Source organism: Danio rerio, chromosome 11 (assembly GCF_052040795.2).
Source record: "Danio rerio strain M-AB ecotype USA chromosome 11, GRCz13ab, whole genome shotgun sequence".
In the NCBI taxonomy this organism is placed as follows: domain Eukaryota; kingdom Metazoa; phylum Chordata; class Actinopteri; order Cypriniformes; family Danionidae; genus Danio; species Danio rerio.
The window spans coordinates 30,432,340-30,455,517 of NC_141031.1; the positions used below are offsets into that span (position 1 = coordinate 30,432,340).

Genomic DNA, 23,178 nt, shown 5'->3' on the forward strand with positions numbered 1-23,178 from the left:
AACTAAATTGTGTGTATGTGTGGAAATGAGTGTGTATGGATGTTTCCCAGTACTGTGTGGCAGCTGGAAGGGAATCCGCTGAGTAAAACGTATGCTGGAATAATTGGCGGTCTATTCCGCTGTGGCGACCCCTAATAAATAAAGGGACTAAGCTGACGGAAAATGAATGAATTATTACCATTTGAACACCAATAAGGTAGAGAGCAAATCGTCTGTTTAAGCTGGACATCCAGAACACAGAGACCGCAACAATTATATTCCTTCCTCCGAAAACAAACAGCACAAGCATCGTGTTCATTTTTAAATCTCATTTTTTGTCTCTTTAATGTATTTACAAGTTTTACACGTCCTCTGCAGGTCTTCATTACAAGAACACTGAGCAATCCTGACAATGTTCTGACTTGCACTTCACCTTCAATGCATACAGGTATTTGAAGTTGATGTCTGGATTACTTTCATTCTGTTCAGGATGCATATTAATTCTTTATTGTGTTTGTCGTGTTATTTGGGAAAGTTCATTGAGCGAAAAAGTCGAAGCAGAAGAACCAGGGGCGGAAGTTTTCTCCAAACAGCCTGAAACATGGGCAACATTAACAGTCTCCATCCCTTTATGCGTTTTTTTGTTGAACTGGGGAAAAGGGGGATACATTTATACCCTGTTTTAAGGTGAATCCAGGGAGGCTGCTGACACATTAAAACAAAATTAATATTACTGTTATGATACACTGTTTATTCTGTTATTTCTATCAATGTTCTTTTTGCCTGCAAATGTTAAATAGAACTCCATATTTGCAGTCTCTTAAAAAAATAATAAATTAAAGAGTTCAGAACCTATTTTAAGTCTCTTCTTTTAAAAGTAACAAAAGAAAGAAAAGAAAAAAGTCAAACTTTAAAACAAAAATATTTTCTATATATATAATACAAGTATTTAGTGTTCCCTCCATGTCGTAGAGAGTTCCAGCTCAAATAGGCCAGTGGTTCAAAGTTCCCATGTGGCTAGACTTGCAGAGTCTGAATGGATTTTATTATGTGTTTCAGCACGAGGCCTCCGAGCGTCGGCCAGCAGTTCATGTCAATTATCCTCAGATTCTTCCTCGGCTTCACGTAACCAGGTGAAGAAAGCGTTCACAGACTTCAGCGCTACGCCTTTTCCCAGCTGCTCTGCCGGGTCTTTACTCGTCTCCCATTGATAGAAAGCGTCCTCTGAAATGACGTCCTCATCGTAGAGACAATCAAAAAACATCCGGAGTAGGTCTGCGGATAAAAACAAATCAAAAATGACCATCCAAACAAATCCTCCTGTCACCTGTCTTTATTTTTTTATTGGCTACGTACTGGGTGGTTGATCCAGGGCGACAATCAGAGACTGAAGAGCATAAAGTGCTTGCAACTGCCGCTCGGTGTCCGAGTCGAAGTACTTATGTAATATAGGCAGGCGTTTCTGGATGATAGCAGTGTCCACTCGACAGGATGTACTTTCATCTAGAGAAGAGAGAATAAAAAGAGGTGACAGTGACTGGTGTGAGGAAGAGGAGTTGGGTTTTGTTTAATAAAAGGCTCAAAAGCGAGTAGCTTGCTCACCTTTAACTGCTGCTTTACATATAGCAGTCATTAAAGCTCTCAAAAAAGGAGAAGAACTCATCTGAGATTCGTCCAAATTAGCCTGAAAGGAAAAGAAAATTTTAAAGGAACCAATATACTTCACGTCATATCATCTTAGGCACAGTTGGGGCATGCTGAGACCCTGTTTGCACCTGGTATTAAAGTTTGTGTGAACTCAAAATTTACTTTGTTTATTTTGATCGCGCACATTACTGTTATTTAGTCGAACAATTAATCCGTGTGAAGTAATCTACTGATTTTTTTGTTTTGTTTTGATTATCTTTAATCAAATCTGAACCTTTGCTTCAGTGTTTGGATTGGTGCTTCTTCTGTAATGACATCAGTTTTTGGGTTTGGTCACAATATTCCTAACCACGCCTCTCTTACCGTTAGTTTGCTATGAGGAAATGATTACCAAAAAGAATGTCTTGCCCTCAACTCAATATTAAGTTTCAGTTGAAAGTACATCAACATACTGAAATAAAACTCTCCGCAACAATCGTTTCACCAGTTTACACTAGGCAGATTTTTGCAAAACAATGCTGATATTTAAAAGCACCAAAACAAACATGCCTTCAACATGACAACACCCATTTTTTTGATATCTCCACTACTTATTAAGCGTGACGTCACGCGAAGCGGCTTACAGGTCCAAGCGATCTATCAAACTGTAAAGGGAGACCTTACAAATGGTAACAATAAACGTTTACAAAGCGCTGTAATACTTTCGAAAAACACGATCACAATATATATACACCTATGCCTAATATCTGGTGAACAGAATGTGATAAGTTTTTATAAATTGTTAAAATATTGGTGTCTGTGATGCAGTAAGTCCATGATTTTATATAAAATTCACTTTAATGAATGATATGACTAAAAAGTGGTCATAAACGAATGTTTTCTCAATTCAAATGAGTAGCGGCTTGGACACGGAAACAGTATTCCATACCTCATGACTTATCAAGCGGATAGTTTGTAGACTTGCCCCTTATTGCTGATTGTGTTTTAGACACACATTGTGGTCAAAAGTGTTTTTAAAATACTGATAAATGCTAATTTAAGATGCATTTATCCCAATCTTTTAAAATGTTTTGATTTTGTCTACTTTTAAGCACTTCCAGTGGTAGTCAAAAGCGCATTTGTTCAGATTGCTTTTAAAGTGCAGATTCTCATTTAGTTGAATATATTCAAACAGCCTCAATAGTACATCTACTTTCCGCCTACTGCCTTCATTCCTTAATGGATGTGGTTTTGAAGCAGGCTGACCAGGTCGGATTTAAACTTTGCCACTAATAACACTAAAGATGGTTTGAAGGTTAAATTGTAAAAAGCAAATGTTCTCTTACCAGTACTGATTCTAAGTGCAAGGAAGCATAGAGAATAGAGGCTCTTAGAGCAGATACAAAATTTGTCTCGTTTAGTTTCTATTGAAATAATTCTGTGATTTTATAAATACATACCCAAATTCAATTTATGAAAATCACTTAAGTTACAAGGAAATAGTTAAATAAATACCTATAATTGAAATTTAAGTATATGCAATGTATTCAAGTAAGGTCAAGACTTAAGGCCACGGTATAGACTACCTGACAAAAGTCTTGTCGCCAATCCAAGTTTTGGGAACAAGCTATTACACACTGCCCACTAGGCTAATGGTTAATTTTGATAAAAGTATTTAAAAAAGAAATAAGAGACTAAATAGTTGCATTTTAACCTATAGCTTGTAAAATGTGATTTTAAAAAGAAACCGTCATGCAGCAGCCATGAGAAAAAACAGCCTTAAAAGCAAATGTCTGAAATATCTTTATATACTTTGGACTTAAGAATGAAGTCACTAAAGGGGTGCAGACAGAACCAGTGGTTGTTTTGAAGGCAAACATCGATGCCTTGAATCTGATGCAAGTCTATTGGAAAAATGGCAACCAGTGGAAAGTGATGCACAGAGGCGTGACTTGTGCTCTTTTCAGCTTGTTAAAGACCACTCTCATTGTTGCATTCTGGATCAGTTGCAGAGGTTTGATAGTGCTGGCTGGACGGCCTGTCAAGAGAGCATTGCTTCTTCGGTTAATTCCATCTGTTCAGTCTGTTGAGGTCAGACGTTCACAAGTAAAATACATTAAACACTGAAAATCTGCCTTGACCTAGAAACTAATGAGTGATCGTAATTGAAAGCAAAACTCGTAAAAAAATATGTGTAAATCTACTCCTGCTTAAGGTGCTACAAATGTAAATGTGACTTGACGTTGCAAACAGTATTATCAAATGCTTTCTTAAGCTAGACTTTGAATATGCCAATTTTGTTCAGATGGTGCTATGAAAAGGGGCAGGAACAGCATTTTAGGGTGCGTGTCCAGCAAATAGTTTTTTTCCCAAGCATTTTTTTCTGTTCTCAATAAAAGCGATGCATATTGAAACAATGTGTTTTCTAGACCTTTTTCTTGGCTGCTGCATGGAGGGTGCCATTGCGACCAGTGCTTCTGGTAGAATGCTACGAAGTTCCATTTACAGCTTTCACAATTTGTGCTCTGAAAATGAGTTTCAATAGCGTTTTGAGTGGATTACGGAAATACCTGAAACTTAACAGGTTTGTAAGTCATGCAATTTACAAAAATGACCAATATAGTCTGTTACTGATGCTCTGCTGGCTGATGTGCATGTTCATTCTAATCGCGAGCCGTTTATGTTTAATTTAGTGTGTAGTATTTGTGTTTTCTGTCATTTCAAAAAGTCACTTTATTTTCACTTTGTGACATATTAAATCAGTGTGTTTGTGGGACAGTACAGTAGGCTATGTGTGTGTGTCAGGCATTATGGTGAATTACATTTGTTTGGGTTGGTTATGTATTTCAAAGAAAGAAAAAATGTTGACTGAGCAACGACGAGGCTTCATTTAAACAGCAGAAGGTGCCATCTGACAATCAAGGGAAATTGCCTCAGCAGTTGTTTTCCGTCCTATTAGATCACATTTTTATAAATGATTAGTCCACCAGGAGGTGGCGCTGATCGACAACAGAATTATTTTAAAGATGATAAAAGCAGGTAAAATACTGTAGATTAAAACCATCGTTTCAAAGCTCTCTAAATGTGACTGTTTATACGCATCAGCTGCCGATGGGAAGTTCTTAGCATTCTCCTTGCGCAAACACGCAAAGCATGATGGGTAAATCTGCGTTCTAAGAAAAAGGTCTATATGAAACACAGATTGCTCAAAGTTTTGTAAATGCTCTTTGTTTTGATTTTCTAGTGGTCTCACAATAGGAAAACTCACAGTCTGATGCATTTGCATGGTTATGAATAAAAGTCAATGGAAGGAAAGTTTAGTTTGCATCTTTAACTTCTGTTTTCCCTTTAATTTACTGTGCAACTGAGACATATGTGAAGCAGATATTTACAATATATTTTAACATCACAGTGAGCAAGTGTGGACAGCTACAGGAAACATAAATGAACTTCCCTAAATGAACTTCACCTTGAGTATACCAAGACTACAAAACACAAGAAATGTCAATTGTATGAATGGGGAAAAGTGTAGCGGTCAATGTGCTAAATGAAGCCCTGTCTTTTAGTAAAGGAGCCAATCATCGATCGATATAGACTGACGATTCTCCAGGGGAGGGGCTTGGACCAGACGTGTGTTTTTACAACAGTTTCTGCAGTGGTTATGAACCCTCTGGGGCAGGCCCGGATTGGCTAATCGGGAGGACCGGGAGAATTCCCGGTGGGCCGGTCAGTTTTTTGGCCGCGAGGGCCGGTGTCCCTAGCTCCAGAATCTGTTGCTCTCAGCAATCACACTTTTTAAATTTATTTATTTACTTGACCACAGACTTTTTATTCATTATTATACCGCAACTCTTCTCTTTTGATCTATTTTAATGATGATAAAACTCAGTTGTGTCATCATCCGTGAAACAGGTGTTGTGGTCGAGCGGATAGCACGTTAGGTTAAGACGCCGTGGACCCGGGTTCGATCCTCGTTAGAGTAATTTAGTGTTTTCAATTTTATTTATAAGACATATAATACTGTTAGGATTGTTGAACATTTAAAGTTCTAAAGCAGCTGTTTTCTCAAAAAAAAAAAAAAAAAAAGACGTGATAGTGTCATTAGAAACTGATTTGGAAATATTTATTTATTTACTTATTTTAATATAGTCAGTCGTGAACTGAGGTGGGCCGGTCTGAGGCTTGAAACTCCAGAGCTGAAAAGGTGTCCCACTCCGGCCCTGCTCTGGGGTTAATAATATTTCAATGATAATTCAGCGAATACTTGCTTTACACACATGAGAAATATATTCACATAAGGCTTGAAATAGCTTCTAGTTAACTAATCAACTACACTTGAAATGTTCTCTGGTTTTGTAATCTATATGAAACAAATGCAAGTACAATCCGTCCTATCAAACGCACATCCCATGACAGCAACTACTCGAATGCCCACAAACTTGTAAACAAAGAGGCTGCTGTTATTTCAGGAAGAGGTCTGCCATCAAGAACAAGTTGGGAATTATTTCAGAAGATTTGGCAGAAGGATTGGACAAGGCATTATTCAGAGGATTGTGTTGTCTAATATGTGGTTGGTGTTGTGATCTCGTTCCCTTCGACTGTGCATGTGCATTAGCTTGGGCAACCTGAAAAATGCAGATTTAGCTTGATTGGAAAGTTTGGAAATGAAACATAAGAGCCAGTTGATGTTTCATTTTATTGGTGGTTCCAAATGTGAAATTTATTTGTAAGTTTGGCAGTTTTGGAGAAACTTTCAATGCCTGAGCATGAGGCGTTTCAAAGATGGTCGCCCTCCTGAAAACATTACATTAAATTTTAACGTCAGGGTTGGTGATCAGCTTCATCCATATAAGAATCGTTTTTTAGGTTCATTCTCACCTCGATCCAGTCAAAAATCTGTTCATCGCTGGACATGTCCTCTAGCAGGAGCTGCTCCAGTTGTTTAAAGAGCTCCTCAGGACTGAGGCTGGGTTTGGCTGAGGCCGGAGAGACAGGAGAGATGTCCGACACTGTGAACTCTAACTTCTGCAAGAAAAAAAAGAAATTAAGCAATTCTCTAAAATCAACCACACTTCATATCTGTATCTGGGAGGGCTGTGCTCTCACATGTTGTGAGATGAAGGCAGGAAGATGTTCTCCCTCGGGCAGGAAGTCGGCCCAGTTCAGCCCAGACTCTCTCCACAAGTCTCCAACTTTCCTATGGCTCTTTAGCACAAGTAGACACATGTGAATACACAACTACTTTACAGCAAAGCGTTATAGCTGCAGAGGTGTTGTGTATAAAAAAACAAACACAATAATCATTTCTGTCTGAGTCATGCAGGAGCCCCTAAACCACAGACGACAATGAGATAAACAATGCAATGTTCTGAAACACCAAGTTGACAAAAGTTGAGCTTACCATTTGTTTGCATAGTAGGTGCAGTATTTCAGAAAATAAGATGGCAGCTCTTCCCACAGGGAGTAGCGGTTTACTTAACTCACTGCAGAGACAAAACAAATCTCCATTAGATGCTAAACTGAATCACCCTGACAGCTGTAGCCTACAAGGACCTGGAATGACTGCAACTACTGTGCACTTGCCAAACTGTTAAAGCCCCAGGAGTCACACAACCCAACACAATACGGCACACTGGAAGAGATGAGCTGTGTTTTTATTTATTTTATATTAAATTTTGAAGTCCAGCTTTTAGGGAATATCAAGTCTCAAATCACAATATACAACTCCATTGTTGACTTAACATTTTGACGGTACAATCTGCTTCGAATGTAGTCCACACTGTCTTTAGATGAATTTCATCAATAATTTGTAAAACTACTCATTTAAGAATGTTATTGGGGCAGAACAGGACATAAAAATGAAATAAAATATCCTTGTACTGGAGCTTTAGCAGTACACATGCATTTCATAAATTGTCCTCTAAAAGGACATTCCACCTCATAGAACTTTCCTCCAAAGAAGGTAATCGGGTTCTAGAAGTGAAATGTCCTTTCCGTTCTATCACAGATTACACAAAATAACCTCAATGCAGACCTCATAAGTTTAATATTTGATGTCCTCCATACCTGAACAGCTCTCTCATGTTGATTCCTCCCTCTTTCAACAGAGGACTGAGCAGCTCAGCCAGATAAAGCCAAATGAAGGGAATGTCTATGGCCATGTCATCAGCCTGCTCCAACATCTCTGAAAACCTGTAGACCAATGAGACGAAGACAAAGCACATTTTAACATCATAGTATGAAAATACTGATAAAACAGCATGCTAACTATCTGCTTGCTAAATCTGACATGTCACAGTTTCTGGGTCCAAACACTTGGCCAAATGCAAACAGTACTAATGCAGTGCTCAGCTTATATAATTACACCCCTCACAAATCTATCTTTTGAATTCATATTTTAATAGGAAGCTATACAATATTATATTTGTGCATATACTGTACATTAGATTAGCCAGTTCTGAAGACAAATCTAGAGCTTATCTAACAAAATAACTTTTGATAACGGTCGATTAACTAGTACACACAAAAGTATATGTTATAGAAAAATATTAAATACAAATTTAAAAGAGAGGAAAAAAATCAAGAGAAGGAAAGAATTTGAAACATTTAGTTGAAATTTTTTAGTTTGTAATTTTTTTTTTTTTTGCAATATTTTGCTTGAATTTAATTGTATTGTCTGTCAATTTTAAATATGTTTGGCGACTAAGATATTATTTTTTATAAATATATATGTTTAATAAATCTGTTTTGTTTAAATGCACCAAAATACATTGTCTATATTCACTGAGAAATAGAGAAAATATTCATTTTCAAAATGCGGTGTACTCATATATGCTGAGCACTGTACATGCTCAAAGCGTGCTGTAATACTGCAATATCTTTTATAAACTTCTGAAATATTAGTGTCTGGGATGCAGCAAGACCAGAGATTGTAGTGAACACAATATTGTTTTCTAAAATACACACTTTAATTTGGTTGAAGTCAGAATTATTACCCTTCCTGTATATTTGTTCCCCAATTTCTGTTGGTAATAAGATATTATAAATAGTTTTAACAACTTATTTCTAAAAACTGATTTATTTTATCTCTGCCATGATGACAGTAAATAATATTTGACTAGATTTTTTTCAAGATACTAGTAGTTTAAAGTACAATTTAAAGGCTTAACTAGGTTAATTAGGCAAATCATTGTATAGAGATGGTTTGTTTTGTAGACAATCAAAATAAATGTTGCTTAAAAGCGCTAATAATATTGACATTAAAATGGTTAAAAAAATAAAAACTGCTTTTTTCTAGCCGAAATGAAACAATTAAAACTTTCTCCAAAAGAAAAAAAATTATAAGAAATACTGTAAAATGTCAGTGATACCGGTAAATATCCAGAAAAGTTCAGCAACGACTTTACCAGTATATTCAAATATGTGCTGTTCACACAGGCAATTGTGTGACAATTCTTATATTATTAACCAGAAATGAGCTCTAAACAGCTGCGCTTGCATTTGTAATAGTAAAGAGAGTTACTTGTTGATGGATTTACTTTTGTTTTAAAAAACTTTAGCACTCATGTACCCGCTTTTGTCCCAGAGATGGACCAAAATATTACCATCCGAATGCAGAGGCGCTAACCATAGCTGAAAACAGCTTTGTTTACACATTTGACTACATTACAAATGCTGATTATATGAAGGAACACTTTGCATCTCGAGATATACATTTGGGAGTGTCCTGCAGCTTGTGACATACTTCTTAAAACGAAAGACTACCAGTGTTTATGGGTTACTCAAATCTGACTGATCGGGTGCTTCTTCACGTGATTTTATTGATCATCTTTTCCACAGTTTGCACTAAGAAGGAACATAGAAACGTTACTTGACTAACAAGCAGCAGCTAAATGTTTCTGGAGAAAAATTCAAAGGTGTTTACTTTAATAAACAGCACGGATGTAAGTGTGTCTGTTTGGCTGTAGAAGACATCCAACATCAGCACGTTTTAGACGTGAACGTGCTTTTTCCAAAAAATTTTCTGGTATTTTCAAAATGGACCAATTGACAATGGACCAATTGATGTTCCCTTTCCGGACAGTTGCCGGTAATTTTTCAGTAAAGTCTGTATGTGTGAAAGGGGTTAATGTCAACTGTAGTATTTTTATTTTCTACTATAGATGTGAATGGCTTTTGGTTTGCAACATTCTTCCAAATATCTTCTTTTGTGTCCAACAAAAAAAAAGAACGGTGAGTAAAGGTTATTTTTTACCTTAACTACAATAAACTTCAATAAAGCGTGTGCACTCACCCTTTGTAGAGTTGAGAATGGGGTAAGATGCCCTTTTGTATAAGCTGATAGTAGAGCAGTCCCATGTGCTCTCTGGCTTTCTGACTGCGCTCCAGTGTGCTCTCCAGACCCATGCGCACAAACACACACAGCATAGAGGGCTGCTCTATCTCCAGCACACACTGCACTGCCTCCTGCAAGGATGAAAAGCACATTACCACTGCTTAAAGTACAGCACAGTACAGTACAATAGACAATTAATCATACAGGAGATAATACAAGTTACTTTACACACACTGAAGCAAATATTATAATGAAAAGCCCAATGATGGACGACACAAACATAGACAGTATTACAATGAATGATAGGGTTGCTAAACAAGTGTGGAGTAATCGCAGGTGATTCTTTATTTTGTTTTTAGTATGTTTTTTTCTTAAGTTAATTTTATTTCCTACCATAAAAGTCAAACAATGGAAAGTATGTTATTCATGTTAAAGGTTTGGGTTTGGTAAGATTTTTATTTTGCCAGCAGCTAGCTCCCTACAACTATCATATGGTCGCCCACTGAAGCTAAGCAGGGCTGCACCCCATTAGTTCCTGGATGGGAGACTACATGAGAAAGCTATGTTGGCTGCTCGAAGTGTTGTTAGCGAGACCAGCAGGGGGTGCTCAACCTGCGGTCTGTGTGGGTCCCAACACCCCAGTATATTGATGGGGACTCTATACTGCTCAGTGAGCGCCGTCTTTTGGATGAGACGTTAATTCAAGGACCTGACTCTCTTTGGTCGTTAAATATCCCAGGATGTCCTTCGAAAAAGAGTTTGGGTTTAACCCCGGCATCCTGGCCAAATTTGTCCACTGGCCTCTGTCCATCATGGCCTCCTAATCATGCCTATATCATAATTGGATTCATCACTCTGTCTCCTCTCCACCAATCAGCTGGTGTGTGGTCTGGCACAACATGGTTGCTGTTGCATCATCCAGGTGGATGCTGCACACAGGTGGTGGATGAGATTCCCTAAATGTGTAAAGCGATTTGAGTGTCCGGGAAAGCGATATATAAATGTATTTTTAGGAATTATTATTACTATAATATAATTTACCTAAAGTATCTCATGCTTGCCATTAAGGATAGATTTATTTAATCAAAACTACAGCAAAAACAAGATTATTATGGCTCATCTCTTTTCTTTTTAATGAATGAATTTAATAATCATTCTTTTAGTTTCTAACTTAAATTTTTTAAATCACACAATACTTCAGAAATCCATCTAATATGATTCGTTTGTGCTCAAGAAGCATTTATCTTTATTATTAGTATTAAAACAATTGCTCAACTTTACATTTTTGTGGAATTTGTTTTTCCTCTAAGATTAGTTGATGAAGAGTAAGTTCCATCAAACATTTTTTTTAAATATATTTTTTATAAAGTTTATGTATTTAATGTATTTTTCTGATCAATTTAATACATCCTTGCAATAAAAAATGTACGGATTTTAAACAGAAGCATTTAAACAATATTATAACAATCATTTGTTTTTAATTGTCAATGTCGAGCGGCTTTTGTTCTTGTTTATACAGGTCATTGTACCTTGTAGTCATTAATGTGCAGAAATTCATCAATGATAGCTTTGGACTTCCGCTCGATCTCCTCTTCAGACAGGACAGGCTTCTCTGAAACACCGCTGACCAGCAGCGTCTCTGATTTCACTGCAATAAAGCAGAAGCTCAGTATTTACAATATATATTTACAAACGTTAATGCACACTTGGAAAAGTCAGCATCATTTACCCAAACATTCCCTCAACATTTACTCAAACTCAAGTGATCTAAACTTTTATGAATTTTTTTTGAACAACAAAAAAAAAAAAAAGATCTTCAGAAGAATGTTGGGGAGGTGCAACCTACATCCATAGTAGGTACAAAATATACTATGGAATTAAATGGCTGCTTTTTTCCCAACATTCTTCACAGGATATACGCCTGAATCCTAAAGGTAATTAAGACCTCATCGCTACTACAAGTTCCAATCAGTATCAAACCTTTCACCTAATAAACAGTTGTGGTTAAATAAATCAATGTAGCACAACCATGCAACAGAACTCAGATACGCTCGGAAAAAACAAAGCTTAAAGGAATAAATGACGTGGTAGTTTTTAGTGACAGGCTTCAGCCGCTGTTTAAACTCGTCTTTCTCCAACCAGAAGATGCAAACTTACATTTTCCCATTCTGCTGTCTGTTTTGCTCTAAGGCTTCGCTACATGTGGAGAGCGACTTTTTACCTTCCTGCATTTTCGCAAATTACTTGACATCACCCGGACGGAGGAGCTTGGCTGGACGTGCCCCTGCCCGAACCAATCGCGTGGATCGAGCACGCCGTTGTTAATATTAGGAGGAAAATAAATATATTTATGCTTTTTTTTGGAGTCAAACACTGTGGACAACGCTTGAACAAAATTTAAGACCAAGTAAAAAGCGATGAGGACTTTTTAATACCTTTTAAAGGCCTTAATTTTTTCATAATTTATTTATTAACTTTTAATACTTTTCAAGACCCCGCAGACAACCTGCTTCAGTATGTTTTCCATTGTTTTTAACCAAAGAAAGCAACTCAGGCAAGTTGAATTCTGAGAAATAAATTCTCATTTTGGCAGAACTATCGCTTTAAGATGCATTTACATCAATCTGAACACCAGTGGAGGACACTTACAATTTTATCATGTTATCATTTTTATTTTAAACTTGCCCAATTTGACCCCTTTCAGAGGCAGTCAGAAATGCAAGACTCAATTGCTTCATAGTATGAATGCTCAGTGGTGAAAAGCATTTAATGAGCTACGAATGACAATCTATTCTTCGCCCGCCTGCTGACCGATCATGTGGTTGTTATGAGAAACCTTGTGAAAAAATTTACCAAAAAATTTGGCCATGTCACTTCACAATTGAACTAAAACTGCAATTATGAAATCGTAGCCTCCATTCACATGATTTACACTTGCTTGCAATCCATCTAACATGATTTTCTGTTACACAATACTCATGTCAGAAAGTTTTTTTATTTTTAAATTTTCAGAAACTAACGATAAACAAAGATGAACAAATGCAGTTTTAAATGTGTTGTTTAATTTTCTTAATAAACACATTAACTAACATTAAAGGTTATGTACTCTCCCTCAACTGGTTCCAAACCTTTATTAGTTTCTTTCTTCTGTTAAACACAAAAGAAGATATTTTGAAGAAAGCTGGAAACCTGCAACCATTGACTTCCATAGTAGGAAAAACAAATGCATTTTTCAAAATAACTTTGTTTGTGTTTTTAAAAAAGACTTAAAAGGTTTAAAACAAGTAAAAGGGTGAGTAATTGATGACCAAATTTTTTTTTTAAGATTATTTTTTTTTAGGTGAACTGTCCCTTTAACTCAGGGGTGCCCAAACTTTTTCTTATAAAGGGCCAAAAACAAAACTTGATTAAAGGCTGTGGGTCAAAGTCCAACAAACCAAACTGTATTAAATTCAATTTGCCATGAGTAATTTCCGAATTTAAATGCTAATATTAAAAAAATGACTAGCAATGTTACTTTAAAACATATTAATTAATGATGCAGTATCATATTTAATATTTTATAATGGACTTATATTAAAAATATAAACAACCTCATTTAAAACACAATGGAGTTCAAAGCTGAATACACTAGTTGAGCTGCTCAGTGATGTCTTGTGCATTGTCCTCTATCTGACAGTATTTACATTTAAAAAATCAAATACATTTACAACATTTAAACAAAGCATTTAATTTTAGTTGGCTTTTTTGTAGCTTCGCAATTAAACAAAAAACAAAAACAATAGGTTACATTACATTCGAAACGAAAATCTCTGTCAAAGTCATTCGCCCCAACCAGCTCCTCGTCATTCTCCCTCTCTTTTCTAATGGAATGGAGGGCCAAACCTAAGGTTACAATGGGCCAACTTTGGCACCTCTGCCTTAACAAATAGAGCATTACTGTAAAGTATTAGCGATGCATCTCAACACCAAATATTAATGCATCACAACAGACCACTTATGATTAGTTTCCTCTGAAAAAACACGTAAATAACAGGTTAAACCACACTCTTGATAAAATGTTCCTCCTCACCTGACTCTGCGGATCTGCTGTTCTCCATCTCACATTTCTCCTCTGAGATGCTGGCTTTGCGAGATGTGTGGTGTGAGTCTTGTCCTTCTCTCCGTGTTTCCTCTGGGACCATGTTATCTGTTAGCTCCTTAGCGCTGCTACCTCTGCCAAAAGGACCCGGTCGTGACGGCCCCAAACTCACAGGCTTTTCACTGCGCTCGCGACCCATACTGCCTCGACTGGCACACAAGTGAGAAAAAAATAAGTACATTTTTCTTTTAATTCTGAATTTATATGTGTAGCTTAAGTGTGCGGTCAGATGATGTTTACCTTCCCAGCGAGCGTCTGGACTCAGATTCAGAGGTTTGGGCCGGAGTTGAACTGGATTGAGACGTGGATGACTGCAGTGCTGAATAGCGGTTCAGAGTGTTTCCGGCAGAGCGGGTCAACTCTGGAAATGCATGCACACGTGTAATACATAAAGCAATATTTAATTTATAGTGAATGTACAGTCAATTTAAAGGACATCTATTTTACCTCTTTTACAAGATGTTAGATACGCTTTTAGTGTCTCCAGAATGTGTCTGTAGTTTTAGCTCAAAATAACCATCAGATTATTTATAATATACACTTGTATATCATGCTTATTTATCAGCATACTACTGACTATTAATAGCAACCTGTACATATATTCATATATTGTAACATATACACTTGTAATCATGTTCATCTATCCCTGTACATATATTCATATATTGTAACATTTACACTTGTTATCATGTTTATCTATCTGAACACTACTGTTAATTAATATCAACCTGCACATATATTCATATATTGTAAATCTGTTCATAGCTTATCCAACCTGTATATAATGTTCATAGTACATCCATCTGTAAATATCACCATAGTTTTCTATAACTGCACTTTATAACTTATTCCTGTATCCTGCACTTGCTGCTATTGCACTGCTGGTTAGACCTAAACTGCATTTCGTTGCATTGTACTTGTACATGTGTAATGACAATAAAAATGAATCTAATCTAATCTAATCTAATAGCCACCAGAATCTGCCCATTTTAGTGTCTGAGTAAACTGTAGCTGTTTTTGTAGCCTATGGCTTTAAATGCAAATAAGCTGCTAATCCCCACCCACTGTTCCCACATACGTGTCTGCTTCTCATTATGCGTTACGTCAGATAAACAACACAATTACAGAGACAGATCGGATGAAGCTGAAATACAACTTAAGTAAAAAATACCAAGTAAGTTTATTTGATGTATTTGTGGTGGAGTTTATTCAAGCCTTTCTGTAACGATGATTGTCACACAAACATATTAGCCTTTACTGACACCATGTGGCCGTAGTTATTGCAGAGGTTAAGAATTAGATAGCAATTTTACTGTCTTTATCACAAACATGCTCTGTTTTAAAAACGTTTTAAACTTATAAAGCATATAATAATCACAGAGAGTTGTAACAAATATTTGAATCCCAGTTTATTTGCAAAATAATCTTCTGTGGACTTGTGTATAGATGCATTAAACATGGCGCCTGCCTGTCAATCAATTCCACGAGCGGGGAAAACCACACTCTTACATCATGTTGCAGTGGGCCTCAAAATCACTGAGATTTGGGTCCTATTTTAACGTTAGGCAATTTTAAACAAGAGAACACTACACTTTCACACTGCTCTGTCCAAACAGCTTACAAAAGTACATTTTCATCATAAGTGCCCTGATATACAGTACATGAAATTTGGTAGTTAACCCTTGTGTGCTGCTGGAGATGTTTTCATCCACTCAGTGGTGATCTTGAGTCTTAATTTAGCCACAATGTTCTCAGTGTTTCAGCAAGTGGAATGATTTTTGTTGACAAATCCTGTTTTGACACATACTTTGGGAAAAAAACGTTAAAAAAATTCCAAAATGCAACAATACACTCAAATTTACTACTCTTTCATTATGTTAGTGGCTGTTTTTGCCCCATTGACTTCCATTTTACTTTACTTTTACGTTTTTAAAGTACTTTTTACTTCTATTTAAATTTTGATTGGGAAGAGGTCAAATTTGATTGGATTTTTGGGAAGAGGGAAAATCTGTCATCAGTTGCAGTGCAAAAAAAACCTTAGTTTCTGGCTTTTATATGGTATTTAATGTGTGTGCGTGTGTGTGTGTGACACCTTTGCGCACTTATCTTGATAAGACTGTCAAAATCAAAATTAGCAGCTCAGCTCTCAGAAGATGGTAAACATAGTAAGTGTATTTATGCACAGACACACTATAATGTTCTGTTTTACTCCACAGAACTATATATAAAAGGCAAACCTTTTTGCATAGGCCTATCTAAAGGGTAATGCTGCCAAGTGATGATCAATAGTAAAAGTACCTTTTAGCTCTTCCCAACAGGGAAATGCACCAAAATTTAATGCAGGATTGTATGCCGTCATGGCTTTGCAATCAAAAAATGTCATTATAATGAAAGTCAAAGGGGCAAAAACAGCCCCGAACATAATAAAAGGTTAGTCAATTTGAACAGTACACAAGGGTTAAATAAAGTCTTTATATGCTACAGCTACTGGAAACTTGTTGGCTAGAAACTTCCATTCACTTTCATTTCAGCCATAAAATACAGCTGTTCAATGTTGATTTTTGGTTTTATGTATAGTCATTAACACATTTGTTTTGCATAGAAAGTAGTTTGAATTTATTATTCCTAGTAATTTTTCCCATTAGCAAATAAATCAGAAGTTGTAAACAATCACAGGAAGGACATTACTTCCACAATGCAGAATATGGTCAATATTGTGTGTGATTGTTGTTTGTTTCTCACCAGAGTCGCTGGCTTTTGCTCCGCCGCTGCTGCCTTTCACCCAGTTGATCTGAGCTCGCGGACCCAGCTGAATCTTTTCATCGATTTGCGGCTGTTCAGAGATCACAAAGAGTATGAAAAATCATTATCATCTCTTAGCTACCACATTTTCTAGACTAGCTGTCACACTTGACAACAATTCTCACAGTTAAGACACACAAACTGGAGTGTAAGTTATGTTTTACATTCTTTTAAGTTATGTTTTACATTAATTCAAAGATTATGTAAAGTCGAGTACTACTAGTTGCAAATAAAACAAATTAGATAATGTATTTTGGAATACTCTGGAATGCTAAAACATTTTAATGATGGTTGAAATCAAATGTGGAGTCAATCTCATCTTGCCATCCTGTGCTGAACATAACAATTAAGATAAAAATCAGCAGATGGCAGTGTAATTCCAATTATTTTTGTGCTGACAAATCAGATTAAATCCACTGGTTCAGATAGAAAATGACAAGTTTTTTGTGTGAAATATGACATATTTGTGCAGTGGCCTACAGTATATATCTTTTCACCTTGGAGATCTTTGGGATCTTTGTAGGGTCGATAGTCCTGCTGTTTTTGGTAGTAGGCACAGTGTTCCAAGTCTCCTCTCTCATTGAACGCTGTTCTCTCTGATCTGCAATTACAGTCCCAGGAACAGTGTGTTACACAAATCACCTCACAACAAATCAACACTGGCCAATATTAACAGCTTAACGCAGAATCAGAAATACGCTCTGGGTTGTGTTATTATTAGAGTTTAAATGGGCCTGGGGGCCTACGTGGTCATAGCACAATTCTATAAACATGTATTGTTTATGCTGTATATATGTATATATATATATATATATATATATATATATATATATATATATATATATATATATATATATATATATATATATATATATATATATATATATATATATATAAAATTACTGAAATACAGAACTGAATATCTCGATTCCCAGCACATTTCCCTCATTTGCATTTTAAGGTATAATACATCCAAGAAATTAACACTTTCCTCAGTTTACTTCCCCTCGGGTGGTTCTAAACCTTTATGAATTTCTTTCTTCTTTTGACAACGAAACAAGATACTCTGTAGACTTTTAGAAACCAGCAGCCACTAACATCAATATTAGAAATTAAAAATACTATGGAAGTCAATAGCTGTTTTAGCTAATGCTATTAGCTGTTGTTACATGTCCTCAAATATATATATTTTTGGTGTACAACAGAAAGAATTTCTCAAACCTGGAGGCCTACATAAATGATATAATCATGGACCACAAGAATCTTTCCTTCTTGAAACATAAAAACATATAAATTTCAGGTTTTATTACAATACTTATAAGAGGTTTGTATAGATAACAACATCACTGGATGTCTCATGAAATTTGTTTTGTATAAATTGCTATAATAATAATTCTTTAAATATATATTTATATATAATATTTTAATATACCACTCCTAGTTTTGAATAATAATAATAGTAATAAAATAATACAAATTTTATAATAAATCTGCATTTCATAACAAATGTTCAACTTCTTGCCTTTAATAGCGAACTTAAAATTCATTATTTTATTCATTTTTATTTAATCATATTATTATTTAGTGACTTATTCACAAGCTCTCATACATTGAGGAATTATTCCACTTAATTAATCAGAAATATTTTTAAACTACCATTGTGTGAAAAAGACCTAACACCACAATTAACCGTGGTTAACCAATAAATGTTTTGTAAAGTGCTTTGAAATGTGATGTTCTTATTCGATGTTTGACATAATCTCAACTGTAAAATGGGTGAGACAGAGTAGCTCCTTTAAAAAATCAGCCAACAGCATTTCCTTTTATTTTTTCAGCTCTTCCAGTGAGAATTGTTGAGATCAAATGAAAATTAAAATAAAACGTGTCTTAGAGGAGGCCGGGCATGTCAGATACTAGAGAGCATTTGATTTGTCAAGATTTGATGAGAAACTTACATAGGAGGTGATGTGGGAAAAAACATTGAATGAATGTTTCAATCAGTTTTATATTTTCTAAATGCAAATTTTGTCACCATTTTGAAGCACACTAACTAACTGATATCCTTCAAAACATTTTTTTTTATTTAAGATTTCACAGAACCTTTAAATCAGTCCCCTCAAAAAACAAGCTAATTGCCATAGCTATCTGCTTTTGATTTTCATGGCTTATCTCAGGGTACTGGATTTGTCCTCTGGGTGGTGCTGTAATGGTGGATCTTACCTGGCCTCCTCTTCATGTCTTTAGACAAAAGCTGCTGGTGGACTTTCCTCTGCTCCTCCTGCTCCTCCAGCTTGGCCTCTTTATGGATCTGCTCGATGGTTTTAGGGCCTTGGTCAGCTCTCCGAGAAACCCAGTTATGCTGCACAGCATTCAGAAACAGAGAATTCAATTCAATTCAATCAATATGTGTTTTAATGTGAACAAGTGATTTTCATATTATTTAGTGGTAAAGCTCTAGCCTTCCACATTCATTTGGTAGACAGATTTGTGAAATTCTGTTTTTACTCTGTTTTCTGCTTGTGGCTTAAACATAAACAGGGTTAACCAGTTTTCTATCAGTGTCAATTTGGAAAATAATTAAATTCGACTCCAAATTATGTAGAACTACTAAAGCACTTTTTAAAAAAAAAAAGCTGACTAAACCGGCTTCCATTTTTTTTTTTAGGAGAAAAAAGTCTGTATAATCGCTTCCTCTGTTTTTTTGTCTCTTCGCTCTCACACATTTTGAACACTCGAAAAGATAAAAAGTGAAATCTGAGGAATGCGGGAGAGAGACCGAACTAAAGTATGCTGCAGTTAAACAGATGTGAATATGAGTTCATGGTTGAAAGTTATGGCCTTGTGAACACTGTATTTAAACACTACGTGTGAACCAATCCTTCAGACTTCATTATTCTGACGTATTTCCTAATAAAAAACACTGAATAGAGGGGACGGTTTTATTTTTAGGGCTCCTTTTAGCCATCGCTCTCTTCCAACAAACTAACAGTTGGAGAGGAGTTGAGTATATTTTGGCCAATATTCAGAATATTCAGTCTATGCCATCAAATATACGTCAGAGAATAAATTCCATTTCAGACCTGAAGTTCATTTAAAACATTTTTTTTAAAGATTACCAAGGCAAATGATTTTCCTTTGTGTCTTAACGTAAACAGATTAATTGTTCAGTTCAACGATAACAATGTGTACGAAGTAAAAAAAAAAGAATTGTCCTTGAGCTGCTATAGAAATGTATTATAATTAGTTTTTTTCTGAAGACTTTAGGTTAAGTGTTTTTATTTCCTTGCCAACTTTATTTACTGCGACCAATACAAAATTTTTATACAACAATTATAATAATGCACAATGCAAAAAATGCATTTAGAAACGGTTGAGTTCCCCCTCCCCTTCCTCACAGTGGTTTGGCCCACTGCCTACTTTCTTAGGGCCTACTCACACTATGCCATCCGTACCGTGCCCAGGCCCGTTTCCCGGATCGTTTGAGAAGTGTGAGTGCGCTGAATCGGGCTCAAGCACGGTTCACTTGGCCGGCCCTGGCCCGGTTGGAAGAGGTGTGCCTGAGCGCGGTACACTTGGGCTTTGGCGCGGTACGCTTGTGTGTGAGCGCGAAACGCGCCAAAGCCCGAAACCGAAAGCGAGACGTGACTTTTAAGGGACTGTTTGATATGGATTTATTAATCATTCTTACTGTTCAGTGATCGCAAACTGCCGTAGTTTATTAAAGACGCAAACTCCTCACAGCACGCCAGCTGCGCGCCTTCAGCAGATCTCCTCATTCCTGCAGCACGAGAGCTTTGATTGTTTATGAGCGCCAAAAGTGGCGGATCTGTTCGGTAAAATATCTGACTGTGTGTCCCCGCATCCCTAAGGACTGTTTGGCGAAATATTTGACTGCATGTCACTGCATAACAAACGACTGAAAGGATATAACTAGAGAAATCTCCACTGTGCTGCTAAATGAGAGCGTATGGCAAGCCGTTTTAACATTTAAACCTTGTTCTGACTATCCATAAATATATTTAGAGATATAATTATATATTTTGACAAGTCATTGTTATAATTCGACTTGTCAGAATGACAATTAGAGATATCTGCAATTACAATTGTACTAGTACGAAATCAGATTGGAGATATCTGCAAATATATTATGACTAGTCATATTCCTCCATTGACTTCCATTGAAAAATATTTGCAGATATCTCTGAGTTTTGACTCGTCAAAAATCCAATTCAAGATATCTACAACTGTAATTCGACTATTAGTAAATTAATTAGAGATATCTTCAAATATATTTGTAAATATCTCTAAATATTACGAATTAAAGACATCTGTATGACTAGTAAAAACTCAGTTAGAGATATCTCTAATTACAATTGTGACGAGTCAAAACTCATTTAGAGATATCTGCAAATATTTTTGAATAATTGTTATTCTGACTAGTCGAATTATAATTATGACTAGTCAAAATATAATTAGAGATATCTCTAAATATATTTATGGAGTCAGAACAAAGATTTAAATGCTAAAAAGGCTTGCCATAGAGAGCGCTTCTGAACAGCGCAGCAGCGATGACGTAAGCGTGCCGTGGCCCGGTATGGTGTGAGCGCGGGCCGTCGGGGGAGACGGGAGGGGGGACAAGCGTGCTTTGGCCCGGTTCGAGGCAACTGTACCTAGTGTGAGTACGGCCTTAGTTCATCTCACCTTCTATACACACACAAACTCGAGTCAGGTGTGTGGCTGTTGAACTCCAGTAAGAAGGATATTTTATTCACTTTTAATAAAGTGACTCTCTTTAATGTAGTTTATGCAGACTCATTCATAATTTTGTTGCGGCAAAATTGCTGAATACTGATGCAATATTCCACGAATCTGCTATATTAATGATTAAAATATTACTTATCTAGTTAACGTTAGCTTGCTTACAATAGCTTTTTTTATAGTGCACTGCAACTAACACATCAAAGCTATTTCTCATGCACTGTTTTATTCGCGACGACTTGGCATAATGTTAACCTAACATTAACAGTCACAATTAGCGTATTGTTTAGCTGTGCATTTACTAAATAATCACTGTGCAACATACAAACTGTATTTTTTGTATAGTCAATTTCTATTCTGTTGTAAAGTGTCTTAATTACCGTAGACACTTCAGGACATATATAAGTAGGCTACATTTATATATGTAAAATTTGACTGTATTATTTGTGTCCCATCCAAAAATTGCTCATGAGAACATATTTATTATCCCCTACTGTAAAATTTAATTTACGCTCATGCTCATAATAGCCAGGTACTTAAACTAGAGTCTTACCCTTAATTTTATATATACTTATGATTGTAATAAAAAATAAATGTTTGGTCCCGCTTCACATTAAGTGGCCTTAAATACTATGTTCTTACTTCAAAAAATAAGTACAATGTGCTTATTATGTTCACAAACAGTAGTAATGCACAACACTTCTGGTGCTCTTGAAGTGGCATATGGGTAAGCTAAGTGAGAAATCTGGTGGTATAGATAGTTTAACATTGGGTTAAGATAAGGAATGGGTCAACAGTGTAATCATAAAAGTATTACAAAAAAATTACAGATGTAATTTACAATCAGATCATTTTTTTAAAAAACTAGTACAATGTAAAAACAAAAGTGCATTTTACTGGAAGATTAATTTTCATGTAAGTACATAGAAATGAAGGTCACTTCATTTTAATTTTTACAAATGTAATATATTTGCAATAAAGCAGCTGAATAATCATCTCACATGATCTTTCACAAATCCTAATGTTTTGATAACAAATTTTCAAAAACAGATGGACAGTACTCAGTCATTATAATAACAAAAAGCAAACCCCAAGGGTTAACAGTTCATAAGCCAGTATAGATTAAGATGTGTTTCATTAAAACAAAACCAATACAAATTCAAACCCACTACACAGATGTTCTTGCTTCTTTCTCTATCAAAACCAGGCTTTTATAAACATCTTTCTCAACACACACATATGCGCACGCGCACACTTGCACACACACACATGCACAAACAAACACAATCCCAATCCCCCATGGCACTCACCAGTCTCAGATCTATCACATCCTGCAGCATGAACCGTATCCGAGACGAGGTCTTGCGCTCTTTGACAATTTTCTCCATCTGGTTGAAGTACTGGTCCATTCGGGGCTATTCAAGGACACAGAGCAGACAGCAATAAACAACACATCAGATCAATATCAAAGACTGAGTTCATGTGCTTGTGTATGCTTGTCAATTGCAACTTGCTTCTTTTAAAAAACGATTGATTA

General features: G+C 36.0%; 1 protein-coding gene across 8 annotated transcripts in view; it reads right to left on the bottom strand.

Moving 5' to 3' along the window:
* Positions 1-293: 293 nt before the first annotated feature.
* eif4g3a (eukaryotic translation initiation factor 4 gamma, 3a) overlaps positions 294-23,178 on the bottom strand; it is an 89,480-nt gene continuing 66,595 nt past the window's right edge. For 4 of the 8 annotated variants that reach the window (XM_087273804.1, XM_087273803.1, XM_087273802.1 and 1 more), the window contains exons 20-34: positions 22,952-23,056; positions 19,104-19,242; positions 17,381-17,484; positions 16,824-16,914; positions 14,322-14,442; positions 14,013-14,230; positions 11,470-11,588; positions 9,899-10,071; positions 7,672-7,797; positions 7,007-7,088; positions 6,712-6,810; positions 6,484-6,630; positions 1,582-1,663; positions 1,336-1,482; positions 294-1,254 (exon numbers count right to left, since the gene is read on the bottom strand). In XM_087273804.1, coding sequence (XP_087129930.1) covers positions 1,073-1,254; positions 1,336-1,482; positions 1,582-1,663; positions 6,484-6,630; positions 6,712-6,810; positions 7,007-7,088; positions 7,672-7,797; positions 9,899-10,071; positions 11,470-11,588; positions 14,013-14,230; positions 14,322-14,442; positions 16,824-16,914; positions 17,381-17,484; positions 19,104-19,242; positions 22,952-23,056 — 1,935 coding nt within the window. In that variant the 3' untranslated portion in view covers positions 294-1,072. Of the gene's footprint in view, positions 1,255-1,335; positions 1,483-1,581; positions 1,664-6,282; positions 6,400-6,483; positions 6,631-6,711; positions 6,811-7,006; positions 7,089-7,671; positions 7,798-9,898; positions 10,072-11,469; positions 11,589-14,012; positions 14,231-14,321; positions 14,443-16,823; positions 16,915-17,380; positions 17,485-19,103; positions 19,243-22,951; positions 23,057-23,178 lie in introns of those variants that run through there. The other 4 variants (XM_087273808.1, XM_087273807.1, XM_087273806.1 and 1 more) reach the window with 1 other exon arrangement.